The following is a 23,573-nucleotide window of genomic DNA, read 5'->3' on the forward strand; positions in this document are numbered from 1 at the left end:
TGGAATAGGCTACAGGAAGGGAAAGAGGAGCTGACTGGTAACGTAGTCAGATATCTCTGTCTTTTCTCCATCATTAGCCTTGCCTGGACTAAGTATCTCTGGCCTGTACCCAACAAGACTACCGGCAGGGACTAATTTGCTCTTTCCTCTTCTGCATTTTCAATTATGTCCCTCATTTTTAGATGCTACCTCTCTGGTTCTCGTTTGCTCTCCCTCAAAATTGAAGGGCCCCCTAATCAAGCAGATCAGAGCGCTGTGCCTCATATCGCCGGCTACTCACCCTGCGTGCCAAGAGCCTCTCCTCCTTTTGGCACTGCTCTGCAGTGCAGGAGCTTTCTGTTTCCTTCGCAGAATCTGAATTTCAGCCACTTAGCTCTGCTGCCATGCCAAAGTACACACTGGAGCTCAGGCTTGTATACAGGAGGAGTGGATTCCAGATGCAGCCAACTGGATGGTGCCAGGCTATTATCTACTGTCCCCTGTCCCATGCAGCCTGTCCTTGTGCTCTCATTTCCCCTTCTTCCTCTTCTTCCCTTGGCACAGTGCCAAGGGAACAGAACCTGCTCTGTTCGTCTCCCTCAGACATATTCTGCTCCTGAGAACAGGTGAAGTTTCATAAGGGCAATACCTTGATCTCATTACCTAACAACACAGGAAAAATATGAAGCAAATAATTTAAAAGCAGTGTTTTGTAGAGTAGCTGGATATTTGGTTTGGCCTGGCTTGATTATGTTTTGATTTTTTTTGTCTTAAAAAAAAAAAAAAAAAGCAAGATTTTTTTCTTTTACAGGCCTCTTATGTACCCTTTTTTATAGTTAGTACAGGCGCACAGATCTCCTCAGGTTTTCCTCTGGTGCACTTCATGGAGCACTTCAAAGTTACCCTCCTTTACCTTTAGTTATTCTGTAGTCTGAATAATGCATGTTTTCCAGAGCATAGCCAAAATCATCCAAACTACAATATGAGGAATTGAGGGATACCTTTTATGAATAACAGAGGGGGAAAAAAAAAAAGAGAGAGAGAGAGACAGAGCATAATGCATATTTTCCCAGTTGTTTACAAAAGAGAAAAGATGTTCAGGAACCCCATAATAAAGCCTGAACTGTGGAAGCACAGGCTGCTGCTGCTGTGTTCATAGGCTAATTCTTGCTGCTGTGACACAGTTTTCCTCTGGCAGTGTCTGTCCCTTCCCTTTGTGTCCTTAGTCTTTTCACACCAAGCCAGGGAATCCTCCTTGTCCTTCTATGGCTCTGATGCAAATCATCAGAAACCTCTTTCAAACGTGGCATGAATTTCTGGAAAGATTCTTAGTCTTTGGAGGCCCTGAAAAATGTTTATTCAAAGCATTGTATTTTTCCCACAAAGTACTTGAGCTATTTCTGTTGAAACTTTCAAAAAAGATTGAGCTTGAAGCACACACCTGGTAAGATACATTGAGTCTGTGGAAAGGGGGGTGGAGAGGGAACACTGGAGGGAGAAGTGCTGCCAAAAGCAGGGAGTTGTCACTCACTCTTTGACAGGTTTTACAGTTGTGGTATTTCAGTTTAAAGATGTAGGTTCCTTAGCTCCTGTCAGAAATCTCTTCAAAGAACAACTCTCTGTTAAATAAGAGTCTAAATAAATATTTTTCTGACTTGTTTCTAGTCTCTAACGCATGTTATTCTTGGGGGAGTGGGGGGGGAAACAACTCTAAAATAATAGACTGTCTTTACAGATGATTCTCCTCAAACAATAATTGTTTGAAGATTCCCATTACTTTGCATTTTCTCTAGCAGGATCTGGATGGATAAGCCTGGTTCTTTAACTTCCCAGTTTCAGCAGCCAGATAGGAAGCCCTGTCTCTAAGGAGCAAATGCATTGCCACACGCCAGCATGAAGCAGATGTCTCCCAGCACACTGGCCTTCTACTGCCTTAACGGAATTCAGTGTTGATGGTGTGGTTTTTGAAAAATGGTTCCTGAATTGTTCCACTGTTTCTGTTATTGTCCATACAAGTAATTAGGTCACCAGCCTAATTCCTTAAAGAACTACAGTTTCTGCATACAAATTCTAACATTTCCTGAGTCCTTCAGAAGATCAATTCCTTGGCTGCCTGTTTCATCTGTCTTTACACAAAGCTGGGAATTAGTCTCCCTGACACTTCCACAGTACATATTCCTTCTCCTTGTCAGCACACGGAGTAGCTGAAAAGCTTTTATCTTCATTGAATTGCTTTCTTAAGTTAGTAGTGTCTTCATGACACAAGGAAGATATTTAAAGGAAGAAGATTATTAACCATAAATATTTCAGACATTAGACCACAGAAAGATGGACTATGAGGCAAATGTCTCCTCTCACAGCAGGCAGTTGCAAAATTGCAGTCTAAGACAAACAGGGAGCGTGTGTTTCACCACTGAGCTTATAGAGATGTCAGTAGTTTCTAATCACAAGATCTCTTGTCCTAGGAAAGAATCCAGAGCACCTTTAGAAAAGTCTCAATTCTTGATGTGTCAGCTGAATGCAGAAGCACCTGCTCATGTGGCATGCTGCCTGTACCTGCTCAGCATTCCTGCCCTCACTTACAGCTTGCTTGCATCCCACCATGAGAAAGTAAAAATTACTGAAGTGATTAATTAATAAATGACAAGAATTAGCCAGGAATTAATGGCTGTTGTACTCTCTCTTTCTGAATGTGGGTATAGCTGCTGGTCTTTTAATTTAAATGCACTCAGTTTTACAGGAATTTAAGAACAGCGTATGGCAATTTATAGTCATAGTGTGAAAGCTGTCTTTTGTTGGCGTTCCTGAAAGCTGATGGTACACAGGTCTGAGGCCCTGACCAGCCCATTTCAACTACCTGAGCAGGGCTCATTTCAAGATCTGTAGTTTTCAACCTGGTCTTCTCTGTACACAATCTGTCTGATCCCACAGTGGATATGTACAAACTTCATATGCTACCCCAAGTTAATGCTATGGAAAGAGAATGAGATGTATTAGAAAAGACCAGTTTTTCCCTTTGCCTACTCTGTATCTCATTTACTTAGATTTACAAACAAATACAAACAATCAGATTTTGATTCTGCATTAATTTTCAGGGCAGGTTTGATTAGAAATGGAATTCTCTTTTAGAGACTCTTATATGAATACAGTGTTATTCTTTTATTTTAATCACAAGCATTTTAAAAACTGCTTGTGTAGTGTGTGGTACTGATAAGATTAAGAAAACAAACAGAAACATTATCATGTTTTTTGTGTGAAGAAAGCCTTATCCATTGCTGGAGAGAGTAGATTACAGTTGTCAGCTAACATAAGAAATTTTCAGTTCCGACTTGATTCTAATTTATATTCATCTATTTTATACAATTATGCTAAAATGCTTATATACATATAATTTATCAATTTTTAGATACATATTTTTATTATGTGAAAGGTAACAAAGCTAATTAATTTCAGAAGACTAGGTTTCCCGCGTCCTTATTCTTTCCTTTTCAAAGAATTGATTGAGGCCATGAATTTGGCTCTAACTTCTCTTAACATGGTTCAGAAATGCGGAAGAAATTCATATCTACCTAAGAGGATACCTCTTATGTGCATGTGATATTGGTGTTCTGGAACAGGCTGGGAGCAAGAGAACTGCCAGCAAAACTTAAAGCAGACCCTCAAAAATAAAATCGTGAGGTCTAAAGGCATCCTTAAAGAGGAAAGCAAGAATTAGGAATCTTGCTCACCCCACACATTATCTAAGTTTTTCTGACTAGTACCTCCTCGGCTTGAGTCTTCTGTCAGGATTCTACTGAAAGGTAATTTTTCATATTAGTTTACCCATTAGTATTTTTTTATTGTCATATGGTAATAGTGTAAAAAGAAGAGCTGTGCTCTCGGGATATGCTATTGGTTTGATTTCCAGCTTGTCTCATACAGTAGTATGTTTTTATTTTTTTCTGCATCTGAAGGGAAGATATTGCTGGTAGTGTTTTTCATTTAACTTAACACAGCCAAGTGTTCTGAATAACAGCAGCCTTAATAATAAATAGCAGCTATATAGCATTTTCCATCAGAGAATTTTGAAGAGTTGTAAACATGTTATTTAGACCTTTCAACTTTTTTTTTTTTTTTTCCCGAGATTGCAAATATATTTTTCCACATTTTTGAGATGAATAATACAAGTACAGTTAAACTTTGGAGCCACTAGAATCATAAATGGAAGGGAAATTGTAATATCACTTAAGTATTGCTTTAGCCTTTGGGGTTTTACTTTGTTTTTCTCAATTTTAGTCTGTCATAGTCCTCAAAACTCATCGTACAGATGCAAAGTCTTGTATGGTAGTAAAGGAGTAATCTGCATGCTTTGAAAATAAAGCTGCTGATTTCTTTTAGCTGGTTCAGTTTAGTATAAAACAAAGCATTAAACCTTCGGTATTTACTTTTTTCCTTGTTTTCCATTTGCATATGGGGGGAATTCTCCTTTGTCCCTGCTTTTGTCCCAAAACATTTTGAGCAGCTTTCTGTTTATTTATTTCAACTACAAGAATCTCCACTCCTGTCAAGAGCAGAAAATTTAACCTTTCTTTTTTTCTTTTCTTTTTTTTTTTTTTCCCCCATAAGTTTAACCTATTTTAAATGGAGGCATCCTCTGTTTAAACGATGCCAGCAGCATAATTTGGTGTTCACATTTGCAAACTCGGTCCTTTTATGTACCTGTATCCTCACTTGTGGATAAGCCTTATAAGAAACTGAGACCAAATTCAGAAGTTTTTACTGTGGTGCCTTGCCAATTCTTTGTTTTGTTGGGTTGTCTTTCTATAGACATCAAATATTATAATATATATATATTTATTTATTTATTTTTAATTACTACAATTTCTAAAACAGCAGTGGAATTTAATTTTTAGAGCAGTTTTTTCTAAGGCTCTCCTAATGATTTTCTAAACCAGAATTTATTTTTAATGTACAATAAATATATCCATGGGTGAAAGGAAGGAAGGGCAGAGGGGATAAGAGGGAATAGTCTTAGCACTGGAAAAAAAAAAAAAAAAAAAAAAAAAAAAAAGAGAGAGAGAGAGAGAGGTAATAAAAAAAAGAATTAAAAGATGTTTTTTTCATTTCTCTTTTGATCTCTATGCTTAATCATACCCTATTATATAGGGAGAAGGGAAGGGAGAGATTAAAATAATTACATGACTTATTTATTTATTTAATATTTGATTTTCTTGATTTAAGTCAAAGAAATGCAAAGACAGGGTTAACAGAAGAGCAAAAGATCAGGAAATCCCTGGTTTTAATTCAGTCAGACAGTGTAGAACATTTTTACTTTTGTTTATTTTATTCTAAGCAACTATTTTGCACTGGTTTAGGAGAGAAAAAATTTTGCTGAGAAGGCCAGGATTCACACTTGGCCTCCTGAGCTCAGTCAGACAAGTTCTTGTGAATTAGACTTTCTAAATGAAACCCCAACTGAAAGCAGCCTCTGCTCCGACAGAAGACTCCCAGGCTGGTGGTGTTTCAGCCAGCTCTGCTCCTCTGACTAGGTCAAAATACAGCAAAATTGTTTGTGCTAGACTACAAGATGAATAAATGGGCCTGTCAGTAAAGATGTAGGGCTATGCTTCCCAAGTTGATGCTGAGGAAAGATGAATGCATTTCTTGTTAAAAGAAATAAGATTTAATTAAGTAGGTAAAGAGAGAGTGTATTTGAGCATACTGTTGTCACTTCTAGTGCCTATAGTTCAATGGCATATTGAAAATCTGAAGAGGAGTCAGAGGAAAAACTATTGAATGAATCAAGGCTTTTATAATGAGAGGCTTAAGGAATTCAGCTTATTTGATTTATCCAAGAGACGGTTAAGAGCTGATCTGATTGCAGTGTATACAAGTGCCTACACATTCAGACATTAGGGTGCCCTTTAATCTAATTGAGTGAGGCACAACTAGATTGAGTGGTTTGTAACAGACACAGTGTGGATGTTAGCTGTGGGAATAGTTGATCATTAGCATTGCCTCCCCAGTGATGGTGTAAATTTATCTTAGTTGGAAACTTTTAAATCAAGGTCACGTTCCCTCCTTCCCCCCAAAAAAATAAATTAGGTTCTGGTTGACCACACATTATTAGACTTTGTAATAGGAAGGACTGAAGCTCTCCAGTATATGAGAAACTGTCATGCATTTTTCAGGAAATCAGATGTAATGGTTTCTTCTAACTTAAAACAAATCTGTAAATTGCTGTAGATGTTGCTTTCAGTATTCTGTATGATTGCAGATACAGGTACAAAGAGAGAATCACCCTTTTTCATTTTCCTGTGCAGGCTGGACTTCAAAAGGGGAACAAGCAAGATGATAGTACACTAAGGGACTCTGCATTACGCTGTAGGAGTGGACATAAAGCAGGGAGGGGAGCCTAACTGCCGCTGGCAAGAGACAGAAAATCAATGTCCCGAGCCCAGGGTTCCAGCCCTGCAGCTATGTTGGCAGAAATAATGTAGAATTTTCAAAAATGAAATTAGCTCAACACTAACCTCTAAAAGGAAAATGATGAAGCTGAATTTATTAATATTTCATCTCTTTTAACACATAAAAGGTTGTTCCCAGCTCTGGGTGTGCTTTTGGTTGTCTTGTACTAAAAATGATGTCAAAAAGTAAACTCCAAAGCTTTCTCTTTCCTTTTTATTTATTTTTTATTTTTAAGTACTCACTGTTATTTCAAGAACTCTTTCTGGGTATCTGTAGTGTCTGACATGTTAGCAGCTGAATTACAGCAAGATTTTTGTTTTGCTTTAAAATGTCTTCAGGCTGATTTCCCTTACTAGTAGTAGTGTGCGGAGGTCACAGCTATCACAGCCACTGTTTTCCTTGGGGAAGCTAGAGCTTGCTGCCAAATTGATCAAGAGGGGAAGAGGCAAACACAGTGAGGAGTTGTACTCGGGGACATTTGTGTTCAGAGTACAATGCTGTTCCTGTATTTTGGGAACCATGTGGGAGGGAAGGGAGATATTAGTCCCTGCAGCCTGCCTTGCCTCAGTGAATGCAAGAAGTGCAGGCTTATGTATTTCTGAACTTGGAAAAATGCACTTACTCAGACTTTTAAAAAGAACAAAATGGAGAGATGCTGCTCCAAAGACACTCATGGTAAAGTTATGGACTTAATGCAGTCTGAATATGGTCGGGTTTGACTCAGTAAGATCCAAATTTCATGCTATATGTGAATGCATGATGTGCAAGTACAAAGAGATGTAATTAAACAACAAAATATGACAAGAGCAATCCTCAGTTAGACCATAGGATTATGGCAAAAAACTATAATGTCACAAGTTCATTATTCTTTCTATTCTAATTAAATATTTGCATGAATCTTTGAATCAGCTGCAGACAATCTGGAAGGAGCTCTCCCCTGGCTCACCTACTAGCCATTTACATCTGCTGGCTCACCTACTAGACATTTACATGTCTGATTTTTTGAACCCCAAAACATTGCAATGAGCATTGAGATAGAAATGTGGGGAGGTTGGGGTTGGAGACCTGCATGTTTACTGTATAGAAGCACTTCTCTGGGGATGTGCTCTGTGCTAGCCGAGCAGGGCCAATACATGGGCATTGATGACAGAGCTGCCTCAAAAAAGGTGAGAGGTGTGCCTTAGCAGATGTTCCTGGTATTGTAAAATAACCAAGGAAATGTGAAATGGTGTAGTGTCCACTTGAACAGTATATTATTCCTAGCATTAGCCCAATGAGAAATATGTTCTCTCTTGTGACAAAAGCATCACGAACGTGGAGAGAACAGATTATTGACAGTCTGGGCTTGCTAATCATGTCAAATGTTGCATCGCAGTGCTGAATTTTCTGATTTTGTGCAAGACATTTTAACTATGTGCTCTGTTGAGTATGGCTATTTACTTCCATAACTGCTTTGGCCATCGTTATATGTACTGTTGCGGTAGAAGGCTGTGTGTATCTGGCAGAATTAATGATAAACTTCAGCATATCACCACTTTCCATGATAGTAGCATGCTCAGCTTTCTTGACAGTTCAAGCTCAAGCACAGAATGAGCCCATGTCAGCACACAGCTTCATGATCAAGAAGGATGTTGAAAAGATCTGATCTGCAGGATGTCTGTTGCTGTTTGCCTAGGTACTTGCTTATAATATTTTTTAAAAGGCACACTCGTAAAGAGGGTAGCCCAGCAGTTTAGAAAATACCAGAATTTATTTTAGATGCTGCCCTGCATTGGTAATTTATATATGTCACTGTTTGCTCCCCTTGATTGCCAGAGGGAAGCACTGAATTGTATTATCAGTTTGTTCCATATACGGTTAAAAATTTTATTTTATCAGAGTAAAACAGCACAGTATGCCTTAGAGCCACTGTCAGTGTTTGTACAGAAGTTTCTTAAGAGATACTTCATTAAATTTCTCATAGCCACCTATCAATATTCTGTTTACAAATATTTTTCTGACAGAAAACTTTAGATTTGACCTGAGAGTTGTCATGATAGAAAGTAACTGAGTGGAGGGCATAAATTACCAGTCACAATTTTAAACTTCGATTTGGAGATCCTTGGGTTCCACTGACATGAAGCAGAGGCTCTATTGCTGCTGTTATGAGAAGATAGCTTTTGGGTGTAGATTTTCATTGAAGTGGTGGCAATAGTATGTATGACACTTGCTTACCATGTATTGATAGATAAGTAGATCAGGAACAGAATGAAAGTTTAGAGAGTAGGTCATTAGGTAGAAATGGCAAACGTAGATCAATGCACCATCGCAAGTGTAGATGTCTAATGAGCAATTTAGCCTTGCTACTTTATCAGCAGCTTGCGTTGTTATTAACTAGATACTAGGCAAGCACCAAAAGCTTCAGTTCAGATAAACATCTAAGTTTATCCAAACTTTTAAATTGGGGATCACACCTGAGCAAAAAATAATGAAAGTATTTTTTCCAATATCACAAAAAGCAGCCCTTCTTGCAATGTAGGTTCAATTTATTCAATCAAAAGGCTTAGAAATGATATCCAGCCTTTTTGTTTGTTTGTTTGCAGCAGCTTACCTCTTAACAGGATCACTACAGTTATTTCTGAGGCCTACAAGTTGTTGTTTGTGCTGTCTGCTATGTGTAGAGACATGCTAAAATAACAAGAACTTCAGTTTCATGGAAGAAGTTCTCCTGATGCCCTTACTCAATTTTTTCCCCTCCTTCTTGTGCCTATTTTGATGTCTCTTAGTATACATGTAGTCTGGATTGCTTCCTAAAGGGCACAAAAGAAGAATCTGTGGTACCATGAAAAAAAAAAATTTTTTAAAATAGGGCAGGGAGAGTTTCTGTTAGCAAGTGTTATAACAGAACTCAAGGATAAAATGAATTACTGATGATAGTGTGTAACAGCTCATATAAACTGCTTTTGTACCTGAGGGCTGAATTGTGTGAAATGTAATGCAAGTTCTTAAAATGCATTCTGTGGAAAATGTAAGCTATTAGATGACATATTTTTGCCAAGCAAATTAATAGGAACCTTAGTAAGAATAGTATGAGAGGACACATCATACTGTAAACTGTTTGGAAATTGTCATCATAAATTACTTTTTAAAGGGGAAATTTTCTTTACAAGCATGTTCAAAAGGGGTCAACAAATATGTAAGGATGTTTTGACTGAGATATTTTGAATTACCATAAGATTTTTTACAAAGCCCCTTAGCAAAGATTTTGAAGAAACCTGGCATAAGAGGATTACTGCAAGCCAAAAAGGTACTTGAGCGGTGAGTTGGGGAAGTTTTCAAATGGGGAAATTGTTTTTCAAGGTAGTAAGAACAAAGATAAGACAAAAATAAATAAGTAAGTAAAAGATTGTAACGAGACTGAGAATGTACACAAGAAATAGCTGGTTAAATTCCACCTAGATAAATATAAAGTGATGTACAGGAAATGATGAAGGAAAAGTTCACAAAACTTCACATGCAACATAATGTGCTATGAGTTGGCCATTCTCACTTGGGAGTGGAAACTTGGGTTTATGATATGGAATTCTGTGAAAAACATCTGCTCAGAGTTCAGCTCTGATCCACCCTGAGTAATATATGAAGCATTTTGAGAAGTTAGAATTTGTACCAATTTCTTAGAATTGAAAAGGGCAGCAAGGATGGTCCAAGGATGGGACAACTTCTAAGTGCAGAATGATCAAGCAATGCAGATACAATTTTGTATGGGGTACAGACCTTAGAAAAATGAGTTGTATGGAGTCAGGCTTAAAGAAGAAAAATTGTTTCTTGACACAGCAGGTTGTAGGGAATGGAGCTCAGTGCAAAGAGTGAAGTTTTCTAATGTTTAGGGAGTGCCTGGGAAAGCATACGGAAGAGAAGGTCATTGGGATTTATCAAATACATATAAAACATACTTGGTTCTGCAAAATTTCTGATAGGAAAAAATACGTAGATCAAATGCAAATATATTTGGGGGAAATGCCATGTATGTTTGTGCTGCTCTTGTTTTTCTCTTGATGACTGCATATGGCTGTTTGCAGGGGGCAAAATGAGGTGGAGGTGCAGTAGCGTTTAGCTCCTGTGTTCTTCTATGCTTTTTGATTGCCTGTTGCTGCATTAACGTTTCAGAAGTGCTTCGAAAGTCACTGTCACCAACCTCAGTGGCTGTAGATGTCTCTTATATTTACATATTCTGAAACAGGAGAAAAAGAAGTACTAGTGGGAGATTACTGCTGAAACCAGTACAGATTCCTTGCTCACTGTAATAATAATTCTTGCACATTGTAATAGTTCAGATGGGTTTAGGCAGACTCATTGCAAAGTATATCCAACTTTGTTGGAAACATGGTTTTTAATTTAACTTTTTATTAAATGAACTGAAATAAGAGAGCAAGACTAAAAGGTTGTTAAACTTGTTTATGGCTACCAGAATCAATTATTTATTCACTTATTCTTATTCTGTAGCATAAACAGCATAGTGCAAGTTTTTATTTGAATTTGTGGTAGCTATTTAGTTACTAATTTTTTTTTAATATAGAACTGTTTATTAAATACTGGTGCTCCCAACTGTGCGAACTGCGCTGCGACATTTCCTAATATATACCTCAATAAATAATTTGCTCCCTCTTCCCCACGCCCTTCCTCCCTGCAATGAAGAGGATAATTTTGTTTAGTAATCTGAGATCAGTTTACCCTGCAGCATTAATCTTCCAACAGAGAGATACTATTTTATTTTTTTCCAGCATGCTGTAATCTACCCCAGTTTCTGATATGTGTAAAACCTGTTAATTGTTAATAGGTTGTGCTTCTTGAATTCTAATTGTGACTACATGTGGGGCTCTGGTTTGGGGAAGGATCAGTGACTGCTCCCAGGGGAGCCCGAGTGGTACTTTCTGGAGACAGCACAGGCTCTGCTATTTGTGAGAGTTTGTCCTTGTGCTGCTGCATCTGTCTGAAACTGGAACTCTGTGCATAGTCTGCCTTGTATGTTTTTGGACTGACGACTGCTAATGTTAGCACTGTGGATTGCTATCTGGAACACACAGAGGGATCATTGAGCAATGCTTCTTTTTTTTTTTTTTTTTTTTTTTTAATGGGACTGCAGACACTAGTGGGTATTTTTGCTATTACTTCTCACTGAACTCAGATGCTTCAAATGGTTGAGGTACTTTTCAGCATTACTTTTTTGTTGTAGATTACCAGATCTAGTAGTTAAGTTGAAAAGTAAAACATATGCGCCATTTAAAAAAAAATAATAAAAAAATGCTGTTCCCTAATGATACAGCAATATTTTAATATATTATAAATGTGATAATGTGTATCAAGTAGCATATCTATTATAAAATGAATGTTAAAAAAAAACTTTTAATCTGCATGTATAATTGTGCTATATTATGTGGGGGGATGCAATAAGTGGAACAAGACAGAAACAGGGTTTTTGTTTTATTTTAAACTATTAAACTTTAAACTGTAATTGCAGTCCATAAGGAAACACGAAATAAGGATGTTTATTTCAATTTTTATTTTAGACTTTATCGCATTTGTTGTGGCAACACTGTAGTGTCATTTAATAATCCGCTATTTCATTCTAAATGATGTTTTTACTTTTGTAGCTGTTTGTATTAACATAGTACTGCTGTGGCAATGAAATCCAGAATTTAATAGCAAAAGCTGATTAAAAATGATATTATCTCCAGAAAATTAGATAGCAATAACATCTACAAAACCATGCATTTGGTTTAACAGGAATCTAGCAAGAAACCACTGTAGCTTTAGTCCCAAAAATAAAAATAAAATTGCTTAGTAGGAGTTGAATGTTAGGTAATGGATTATTAGAGAATCTATCTTTAGGCAAATATGATGCAAAAGGTTTTTCTTACATTTTTGAGTTTGTAGATGTGCATATATACAGAGCAAATCCTTGATAATGCAGGTTTCTCTGGAAGCATGGTTTTGTTCTAAGGAAAAATTACAATCTTTATTCTCAGGTTTAGAAACTCTGGAAACAGCTAACTTAAAATTATAATTCTTTAATTAATAAATCATTAACTTCAACTTCCTTTTTTCCTTTTATAAGTCAGTTTACTATCTGATATGTGATGTGTATCATCTAATATTAAACAGCCAGGTTTCATTTCTTAAAATAGTACTGTAAAGGAAAAATCATCACTGTGACTGCAAAACAAGCTTCAGAAAAATGTAACTTTCAAGCAAATTGAACTATTTTCTCCTGTGCTGGTTTAAAGACAAGGTTGGGAAATGAGCATTCATCTTTTCTTGTAGATCGCCTTTTTCCTCCTCTCCTTTTCAGAATCTATTTCATATCTTAATTTAAAAATTGAGACCATGCATGCACAAGTGCTCATAGGATGATGGAGGTTGGAAGGGGCCTCAGAGGTCATCTGGTCCAACCTCCTGCTCAGAGCAGTGTCAGCTGTGAGATCACTCCAAATATACTATTTTATACGAATTGATAAAATGATTGAATCTTTGATTCAATAAATTCATTTTAATCTGTATCTATACTGCATTATGAACAAGACATTATGCTTAACTGAGACCTTAATGCAGTAGCAGTTATTACCCTTCTTTAACTTCCAGTCCTGTTCCCCCATGCCGGTAGAGTTAACAACAGAGCTCTCTGCAGACTTCTCAACTAGATATTCTCAACTAGTGTTCAGCAGTGGTCCTGGAATTTAGCATAGATGTAATCATTTCCAAATCGTGAAAATGATCAAATTTAGGATTATTATAGTCAGTGCTTTACTTATCTCCAGTTTTTCAGAGTGTCAAAGTGTTTTTTGAACTGTGGTAGCTTTGGTTACTTTTTCCTGGTGCAAACGTACCCTGCCTGCTCCTCTGAACCTGAGTCTTACCACAGGCTCTGTCACTCACCAGTTCTACATAGAAATGTTTAGAGATTGTGACCATTTTCTAAGCAAATGATGTTTCTAATGGAGCCGGCAAAGGACCTTCTCTGACAAAGAAATCTCCAGGAGATAATATATTTCCATATAACTGATGATATCTATCACTGAACAGAAAAACAAATAGAGACAAATGACGTGGATTTGTTACGGGGCAAAATTGATTTTCATAATGCCTGCTGAATAACATGGGGAGGCTTTTGGGGCCTCTTTGCAATTCAGATGTGACTGTCAGGTGCTGAGAATGTGGAGGATGTGTAGGGTTTGGAGAGAGGTTATTTGGTAGCCTGGGGGTGGCAGCAGTGATGGAGCTGCCTGTTGTTTTTATAAGCTCTGGCAGGCTACAAAATCCCCAACCTGTGTTAAATCTAATTATTATGAGGACTGAAATATTATTTCCCTTTGTTTATCTCAAAAAAAAAAAAAAAAAAAAAAAAATAGGCTTCCAGTAGAAAGCTACTTTTTATTTATTTATTTTTTCTTTACTGTATATTGCCCTGAGAAGTTGTAAATGGATCGTTGTTTGTTCTCCAGATGGATCCTGTGCAAAAAGCAGTCATAAACCATACCTTTGGAGTGTCCGTTCCCCCAAAGAAGAAACAAGTCATTTCCTGTAATGTCTGCCAGCTTCGCTTTAACTCTGATGTGAGTATCGGTTGTTTTCATCCCTTCCAGCCCACCCCTTGTCTATTTTATTTGGTAACAATATGAATAATTAATCCAAGGCTCTTTTTTTTTTTTTTTTTTTTTCCAAAGTCAGTCATAGTTCTGCATACATGTTGCTCAACCTGCTGGGCTGTTGCCTTGCCCACTCAGAGTGGAAGTCTGTAGTGGTACATTGTTCTTCATTTTTCTTGAAAGTATCTGGAAAGTAGTGGTCTTCACACATAACCTTAACTAATTGATTGAGAGTGATACTGCCAAGGCAAACAGACCAGCTGAGTGACTGGTGCTGACTGCTACCATGCACCTTTGTTCTTGGATTTGAGGACTAGACTATACTTTTTTTCTCAGGTTCCAGATAGTAAATCTTTAGGCATGATTTTCAGTAAAAACATACAATGAAACAGCACCTCTGTATTTTTCTGTACTTGCTCTCAAGTGTAAGAACTATTACTTAAGTGATGCATGATTAAATATTTTGCTATCATAATTTCAGTCTAAAATACTTTGAAGACCGCTCCTCAAGGCTATTGAGTGGTTGGTACTACTGGAGTTTCACAATAAAGCATTGGTACCTTTTGCTCTGCTTTTCTTGCTCTTGCCTCTACCATTCTATTTTGAAGTGACTTGTAATGTGATTTCCCCAGTTTGACTTTCTTGTCTAGGCTGGCGAGGATTTTGAAGCATTGCAGTCTTACCTTCAAATTGATTTCTGAATCAAAAATCTGTCATCGTTTCACAAGCTTATTAAACTTTCTTTGAAGTGGTTAATATCTACTTAACAGATTTCAAAAGCATTTTTTTCTTTTTTTTTCTTTTTCTTTTTTTTTTTTTTTAAACTTAGTTCACTTGTCATTTCTCTTTAAGGTTAAGGTTTAAGTTTAAAAAATCTTTTTGCTCTGATTATTGGTCCAAATACCTACTTCTACTGATTAGAACAAGGAACCAATAAAGTTCTGCTTCTGAGTTCAGCCTTCTTTTGTCACTGAGAAGCTGGCTCAGCCTGTTCCTTCTCTTCCCTCTCTTTCTGAGGTCAGTGTCCTGCCTGCTCGTGGGTCAGGTCCCTAGAGGAGTTGTTCATTTTGTCTACAGTGACATTTGGATGGACAAACAGTACTTCAAGGCAGATAGCTTACATCGCAACTCAGTGGCACAAAACAAAAAAGAGATGAAATAGTGTATCATTTTGTACATCTGCCAACTGAGCAATTTTTCCTATCTAGACTTGCTGACAAGGTAGAACAAACAATGCATATTGTATTCTGCTTTAAATGGTGACATCACAAGAGCATGTCAGATTACAGCCTTGTTCCCTCTTCTGGGGTGGCTGTATTCATACTCTGTCATACTCCTTTCTTTCTAAACATGCTCAAAATGCTCTGTTCTAGCTACTAGGAGATAAAATCCTTTTGTAATGGATGGTTTTAAGAATGGATGAGGCATCAAGACCATGTTGCTGGTAGTGATAAAAAGCAGTTCCTTACTTTCTACAGCAGCTTGTTTTAACAGGGCATTCATAAGCAACCTGGAAATTTGATTTTAGAATGTGCTGAGACTCTAGTAGTGTTATTAATACTAGAAAATACTTAAAGTTTCAAAAACATTTCATAACCAGAGCATACAAAAATATTTAGAAAACAAGTTTTCATAGAATAGCACTACTACTGTAAAATCTGTCTAGCCTTTCATCACATTATTCAGTTTCTCCTGGGAGGCTTACATAAGATTTTAAACCTTTTCTCCAGGTTCAGTCTTATAACCTTGAGAGTTATTCATCTGTGTGTGTGTTGCCTTTTTTTTTTTTCCTTGTGTGTGATTTTATTTTTATTTAAATATTATTCCTTCCCCGCAGCCTGTGGTAATCTGTATTATCATAATTTCAGAGATAATGCCCTTTCCAATCAGCTCTGCAGACTCCTTCGTAATCTCTTGATTTTTTTTTTTTTTTTTTTACATGCTTGCATACAAGTATATTCTTGTGTCTGTTACTCCTTGAAATGATGATGCATAGTTCCTTCTTAGCTTGTAACCTCCTTCATAAAAATAAAAACCTGGGCTCTTTGCTTGTATTTTTCTTTTTGGACCTTTATAATGTGAAATTTTATTTGGGGTGTGGAACAGTCTTTACATCTGTTGAATCTTTCAGTGGATCTGTTCTACTGTGCAACATACGAAGAATGTTTTGAAACCCTTTCTGGCGGCATCAAATTATGATAACTTTCATCAAACTCTTGAGTGTAGCACATTGCAGAATGAAATTTGCAGTTCGTCCACTTCATAGTTACAATTCCTTCTTCTAGCTCTACAAGGCTGACGTGCTCCTTGTAGTTGATGGGCATTTTGTTCCTTTGAACTTCCTTTGACCTAAATTATGCAAGCAAATGAAATAAAAATGACAAAAAATAGCTATTAAGTAGTTTTCTTACTTTTTTTTCCTCCTAAATGAATTTCAGCTGCATAGTGTTTGAAGCTTCTGACCTGATTCCGGTAGTGCTCTATCTACTGCATGAGTATTGGATATTTGTCTGTGAGAAGAAAATTGGTTTCCTTGCCTGTAATCTTTTTTTCACACTGTGGGTACTCACTGGTCTGGATCAATAGACCAAAATATTTCTGACTTAGTCAATTTATTGTTTTCCAGCCTCCCATTAAATTAACGCAGTAAATTGCAAAGGTTTCAGATTTCTTTTCATCCGTTAGTGTGTTTGTTGGTTTAGCTTTGTTAAGAGTGTCCTGACATCAGATACAGAAGCAGGGATCTGCAGCTATCTGCAGGAGGATAAAGTCTAATATCAGGGATGGAACACATTTTAAAATAATTTGTCTTCACTCCAGGAGTAAGCATACCTAATGTTGAAGTGATGGTTTCTTTATTTTGAGAAGCAAAATTTTCTGGGAGTTTTTAGTTTCATAAAGAGTTTCTAACTGAATTCTTTAGGATCTTCCAATCTTCTGTAATTTTAAAACATTTTTTAAAAGCAAAACCAAGGAAAAGATCTGCATGCAAACTTAGTCTAGTTTTAGTCTGACCAGTTTATCCTCCTTCAAGACAGAAATTAATTTTGACTCATACTCTTCAAACTATACTCTTTCTAAGCATTGGAGTCTAATCTGTCAATACATGTGGGAAATAAATATGTCTCTCCAAGATATTCTCTTCCTTATTTTGTCTCTGCTTCGCAAATCTCAAAAGGTAATTTAGAGAACAACTATATGGAGTTTGGAGGGGGGAGTGAGGGGTGAGGTTATTCTTCCCCTGTTCTTTTCTGAAACAGGATAATAATTTGGTTAGCAAAGAAAATATCTATGATCTTTAAAACTCTTCAGGACATAATATTTTGACTTTGGAATAGCAGATTTCAGAGGTCAAAAGTGACCTCTGTCAGTAGTACTTCTGTCCTTCATCTTGTTTCTTCTTCACAGTCATATTGGATTTCTTTTTGTTGTTAATCATGCGTTTTTTCAAACATGCATTGTTTTTCATGCAAAACAATCATGCATTGTTTTTCTTTGTGTTTCAAAGAAGCAAAGCCTAAATAGCAAAAATAGGAAAACAGGTTGCAAGGAAAAATAGGAAAAAGGTTGCAAGGTGGTCAGCATTATTTTTTTAATTAAGCTCTGTTACAAATCATTTGTATAACAGGGCATTGATAACAAGAACCAAGATACCAAGAACCTGACTCCAGTTTCTACTACTTATGCCTATTATAATGTATTAAGTATGCAGGAACAATATATGCAATTTTTATTTGTCATATAGTAAATGGTTGAAAGGGTACTTATGAAAAGATTGAGGTGAGTCCAAAATGTTAACTGTTTACCTACAGAGTTGAAAACCAAAGAGTTTAGTTCCAATGATTTATAAATAGAATAATTTATAGGTTTTAGACTTACAGAGGGAACAAAAGGGTATATTACACTGTAAGACTGGTTTAGTAAAAGCAGAATAAGGAGAAATCCTTGGTTGCTCACTACTTATGCTGTTTTGCTTGTGTAAGCTCGTGAAGAAAATGTGAATGAAATGTGAAATAGTATGAAGAGACTTGGTAGGCAAGGTTTGTGTAGAAAATATGAAAAACAAATGTAGTTCATCTTTTCTAGAAAGATGCTATAGCGTGAATATATAATTAATTTAAAGAAGATTCGATATGTTACCAATGACTGTCAGTGCAACTCTATGTCCCCTTTGTCCTTTTTTCCATCATCCCTGCTATGTACCATTACTAGAAGGCACAGGGTATACGTTTTACTTGTACAACACTTATGCAAATGCACTAATACTAATCACAAACATTTCCCAAATGAACCTTTAGAAATGAATGCAGTTAACTTTGCCAGTAGGCAGACAATTGAGTTAAGGAACACCATGTTTTTCTCAATTAAAGAGAATCAAATTTACATACCTGTTTTTCTGTTGGTATACATTCAGGCACTCAGTATTATTCCTTCAGAGAACATAAGTTGTTTGCAGATGCAGTTTTTGTAGAGAGATGCTCAGGTATTTGTCACACAGTATAAAAGTACTACTTAAAGTTCTTTTGTTAAAACCAGACAGTTAAAACTGTACTGCAGCACAAGACACTCGCATGGCACAGTGGGCCTAACAGTGTGTCTGATAGTTCAGCTTTATTCTAACATATTTCAAAGAAAATTTGCAAAAGTAAAATACAAGAACACATACATTTTTCTGAATGAATTATGAATTTTTCTTCATGAATTATTTAATAATTTGTATAGAGTAACATTTGTAGATATGTTTTGAGCTACTTTAACTGGGGACTGTGGCTAATATATTTGGGTTTGGTATGATTTTCATAAAAGTGAAAATAAGGAAACTAAAATAGAATGGAATGGTATTTTACAAAATCAAATATTTTGTTTGAATATTTTTTATTTATTTTTATTGACCTAAAGAATATGATTCCAGGGGAGGAGAAGAAGAAAAAAAAAAGTAAAGGAAGTTAGTAGGGTTGTCAACCATGAAGGGAAGTGAAATGAGAAAAAAAATGAGGACAAAATAGAGCAAGAAGCTTTTTCCTAAACAAACTCTTATGATGGTCAGTACTGGAAGTCAAATAGCATTGGATTAAGTTAAATATCAATTTAAAAGGGATATCTATGTCAGGATTAGTGGTTGATGAGACTGATTAATCAGAGTAGTCAGAATTGAGATATAGATTTCTTCCTGCATAAACTTTATTCTGTTATGCCTTTTTTAGAAAACTGTTTAAAATAAAATAATATTTATTAATTGTTGCTGTTGGATTCGCTTCAGTATATTATAATAGACATAGGTGTTTCCATCTTTGCATTAAAACCTTTGTTACCACCATTTTTTTTGTTTAATTTCTACACAATGATGAAACAGTATGTGTTCCAACACAGCAAAATCTAGTATTTGAGTAAAGTTCAAGTTCTGGTTTTGTGTTAATAATCTAGCTCAGAAAAATTTTGAAATATCTCAGTTACATTTACTACCAGCAGACAACATCCACCAGAAGAGAAAGAGTCCTCTTCATGGAACAGATTGTAGTGGTGAGTCAGATCTTACTCTTATGTAAAGGCCAGCAGAGCAAGGGATGAAATTAGTCTACCAAGAGCAAGCAAGATGTATCTTAACCTTTGAAAAATGGTGATTTTTTTTTTCACTTTTTTTGTTGTTTTGTTTTGTTTGTTTATTTTGTTTAGTTTTCTTCCCCTTTTAAGAATTCTGGGATTCTTTCCAAACCTGTGATGTATCTATATAGGCTATAGATAAGCTTTGCTAAATAAGTTTTCATATTAACCTTATAGGTCTGGTTTGTTGATATTAATTATTTATATTGCAGACATTCTAGCAGAAACAAAAAGCAGTTCAAATAAGGTTTGCTGTATCTTTATGGTATCTATAAAAGGTCCAGAGGCAACAGGGCAAGGGAAAGATGGCTGTTTACTATCCCCCATAGATTTCTTCTCTGCCTACACTTGGCTCATTCCCTTTGGCCACCAGACAAGTCTGCAGCATCTCCCATAACTGCTGTGTGGCAGTAAGTCCCTTCAGCAGCTGTGGAGCTTTGGCCAGACTGTACCCAAGTTTTCTGTTATGCTCTTTTCTAGTGTCTGGCACTGCAAATTGCAACAGTAAGAGAAAAGTAAGTCATGCTTGCAAGGGTACTTGTTAGGCTTTGGCAAAATTGTTTTTCTTTGTGCATAGAAATCAAGAAGCTTTCCTCTGCTCTATTCTCCCTTGTTATTTGCATTGATATTCCCCAGAGTCTCAGGAGCCTGGGCACTAGCTGATACTGTCAGTGCTAATCCAGTCCCTTTCCTCACCATCTGTACTCCAAATTCACAAATATGTTACACCAGCAGTCCACATGGTTTTTTTGTTTGCTGTTTTGGTTGTTGTTTTCCTTTTGAAAAAGTTTTATCATCTGTTGATCACATCTAAAAGAAGTATGTGCTTCCCTCAATGCACACTTTCCCTTTCTTGTAGAAAGGTCCCTGGCTGTGATGCAGCCAGTTAGGTAACACCTTGTTGATAAGATATCATTTCATTGACATAAACATGTGTTTGTATAACATGTTGTGCTCTCTGATTGATGACTCTAAATCAGTGCTGCTTTTTGTTATTGCCTGCAAAGGCTCAGAAACCAAGGAAAAAACACCTTGTGGGCAGATCAGAAAAAGCAGATGTAACAGTTGGGCACGCTGACAGACAACTTATTGAATGCTTTTATAGCTAATAAAAATGATGTGATGACTGTGATCTTCTTTAAAAAAAAAAAAAAAAAAAAAAAAACAGAAGGAAAGTTTTTGAAATTTAGGCTACTGTTACCAAATGTTAACTTTGCAAATTTGAATGGATTACTTGTACTATCATAAAGATAACACACAAAATAATCAATAGCATCAAATAAAAATCTGCATAACTGTTATCATCTTTTGTCAAATGTTTTACATTTTTCCTATAAATAAACTATTTATATTGATTCTTTGGGTTTGAAGAGTAGTGAAGCAAAAAGGAGGTAATTAAAAGCATAAATCTTAGGAACTTGTGAAGGTAATTTTCTGTTTTGAAGGCAGAAATGACAAAATGATGAAAGTTGTTAGCTTCAACATGACAGAAATATTGCATGATTACAGAGTGCAGGGTTATAATGTGCTGAAAGTTCTGTTCAAAAACAGCTATTTAACAGAGCTTTAAAGTTTGACTAGTTGCTTTCTTATGACATAACTGATTTTCACAGCTTTTGCATTTTCTCCATGTCTGTTTCAATAGTAACTTACCTTACTATTTGGAGCAATTAGATTTTGGAGATATATTGAGAACAAAATTTTAAAAATAACACACAGCTTTGGTGTAACAAAAGCATGAATACTTCGATGTTACAGGTTTCTTCAATTACATCTATTCTTAATATCAGATGAGATAAAATTTTTCAACACCATTTCAGGTGCATCAGGTTGTCATTGAAGAGATCTGATAGGTTAATATTCCTTCTCTATGTAGTAATAAATTCACTTAATTAGTCATTCACATAGCAAATAGATTCTCAAACTCACTCAGTTGTGAACTGTCAAAATGAATAGCGCTGATTTCAAATATACTGTCAGTCACTGCTCCAGACGGGTAATTTTCTGTCATCTTTTGTACTGCATTTTGTACTTTTGTACTTAGCAGAATTTTAATAGGTTCTTGAAGGTAATATGGCTCTCAATGAATCTATATGATCTGTGTTCTTCCTGGTTATCTTTATCTATATACATCTTTATCTCTCTATATACATCTCTCTATATATGCATACATTTAAGTTTATGCAAAGTAAAGCTACTCGTGATATTACTTGCTAATGATAGTCACACTTTCTTAGGAAGCACATTTATGTGTAGAAGATGAAGATTTGCATTGTTGATGTTCTATTAGATTCTATTAGAATCTAGTATATAAGGCAATACATCATCGCAAATGTATTTCATGTAGTCTCGAAGATGAATGTCCTGATGCTTAGATTTTAAACTTAATAATTGACAGCTGAAAGCAGCAATTTACAAGTAACTTCAGATTCTGAGTAAAATGTGACATTTGGACGATTTGTATGTCTCAAATGGAATATATTTTTATATATTTTTGAGAGGAAGAGCTTGTCCTTACAACCAAGTCATTAACCTTTATAGCTAGTGTTTTAGCCTTGTAAACCTGTTTTTTTATTTGTTTGTTTGTTTGTTTTTTAAAAAAGGCTTAACAATCTGTTTGTTTTTGCATACTATTTAATGGGTTTGAATGGAGATAATCAACATTGCCTAAAGAGTGGACAGGCAAATATTTTAAGGTACAGAAATTTGAAAAAAAAAAAGGCAAAAACTGCATATTTTTGTCTTTGTTGAGTATATTCTAAGCTCTTTGCAAAGGATCTCAAAACATGTCTTTTTCACTACGCAATGATATTCTAAAAACAGACATTTGTTTAGTGTCTTATAATAGGCATTCTGTTGATCAAATACTAATGCCAGACAAATGTATGAACAATTTTGTGGAATTTGGCCTATATTTGGCCTATATCAGTACAAAGACATATTTTGCATTCTGTTATTTAATTCCACATTTATTGTAGCTTGACACTCCTCTTGTTCATTAAACTTCCTAACCAGTACCCAGTGGGTTCCTATAATTTCTAATAACGAGGAGGATTCCGTTTTAAAATGGAGAAATGTGTATATATCAAGCTAGTAGACCACATTCAGCTTTAGAAACAAGAGAAAAATAGATTTTCATTTTAGATAGGGAGCTCTTTCATAAGAAATATTTTATTCCGGTTTTTCAAAAAACAAAAACCAAGCAGACAAAACCCAAAACTGAACAAACAAAAACCCCTGCCCTTCTTGACCCAGCAAGCATTTCATTTAAAATGATAATAGTAATGCAAGTTCAATGATGACATTTAGTTTTGATAATATAAGGAACAGAAGTAATGATCTTTTTAAATGAAAAAATAAATATTCCAATAATATTGAATTGTGGCACAATGACATCAACAAAATTATTTTCCTTCATTGATTCATCTCTACAGTAAATGCAGCCCTATATACAGTAATAAATTATTATGCAGTTAAAAAGCATCATAGTACGTGAGTACAGTGAGATCCATTAAGGTTATGGTATTTTGACTTTTCCTAATTTTAGAGCTCTTGTTTTCAGAAACTAAATAACACTTCTGTTGTTTTCAACATTTTTTGTTTCACAGATATAGTTTTGATTATAAAGAATTTGCATGAGTTAGTTATTAATATAGTGTTAATATTGATAAAAAATGTACATTCGCTATCTATTTAAAATATTATATTCCAAAGATAGTAACCTACAATTTTGCTCTTTTTGTATCATTAAAATTTTTAAGTTACCTTTCTTTTGTACAGCGTGTGTCTTTTAAAACTTATGTGTCCTAAACTTCTGGATTGTCAAATAAAATAAAAGTTCAGCTTCTTGTCTTAACTGAAAATAAATAAATAAATGTCATGGCTTGTTTCAAAGATATGTTTAATATTTCAGTCACATGTTAC

The 23,573-nt window shown here is 35.6% G+C and overlaps 1 protein-coding gene across 3 annotated transcripts in view; it reads left to right on the top strand.

Moving 5' to 3' along the window:
- Positions 1–23,573, top strand: part of ZNF385B (zinc finger protein 385B) — a 137,313-nt gene that overhangs the window by 84,612 nt on the left and 29,128 nt on the right. For all 3 annotated transcript variants that reach the window (XM_084288779.1, XM_084288781.1, XM_084288780.1), the window contains exon 3: positions 13,905–14,015. In XM_084288779.1, the coding sequence (XP_084144905.1) occupies positions 13,905–14,015 (111 nt within the window). The remainder of the gene's footprint in view (positions 1–13,904; positions 14,016–23,573) is intronic.

This window comes from Netta rufina (genome assembly GCF_964035555.1).
Source record: "Netta rufina genome assembly, chromosome: 6".
Lineage (NCBI taxonomy): Eukaryota > Metazoa > Chordata > Aves > Anseriformes > Anatidae > Netta > Netta rufina.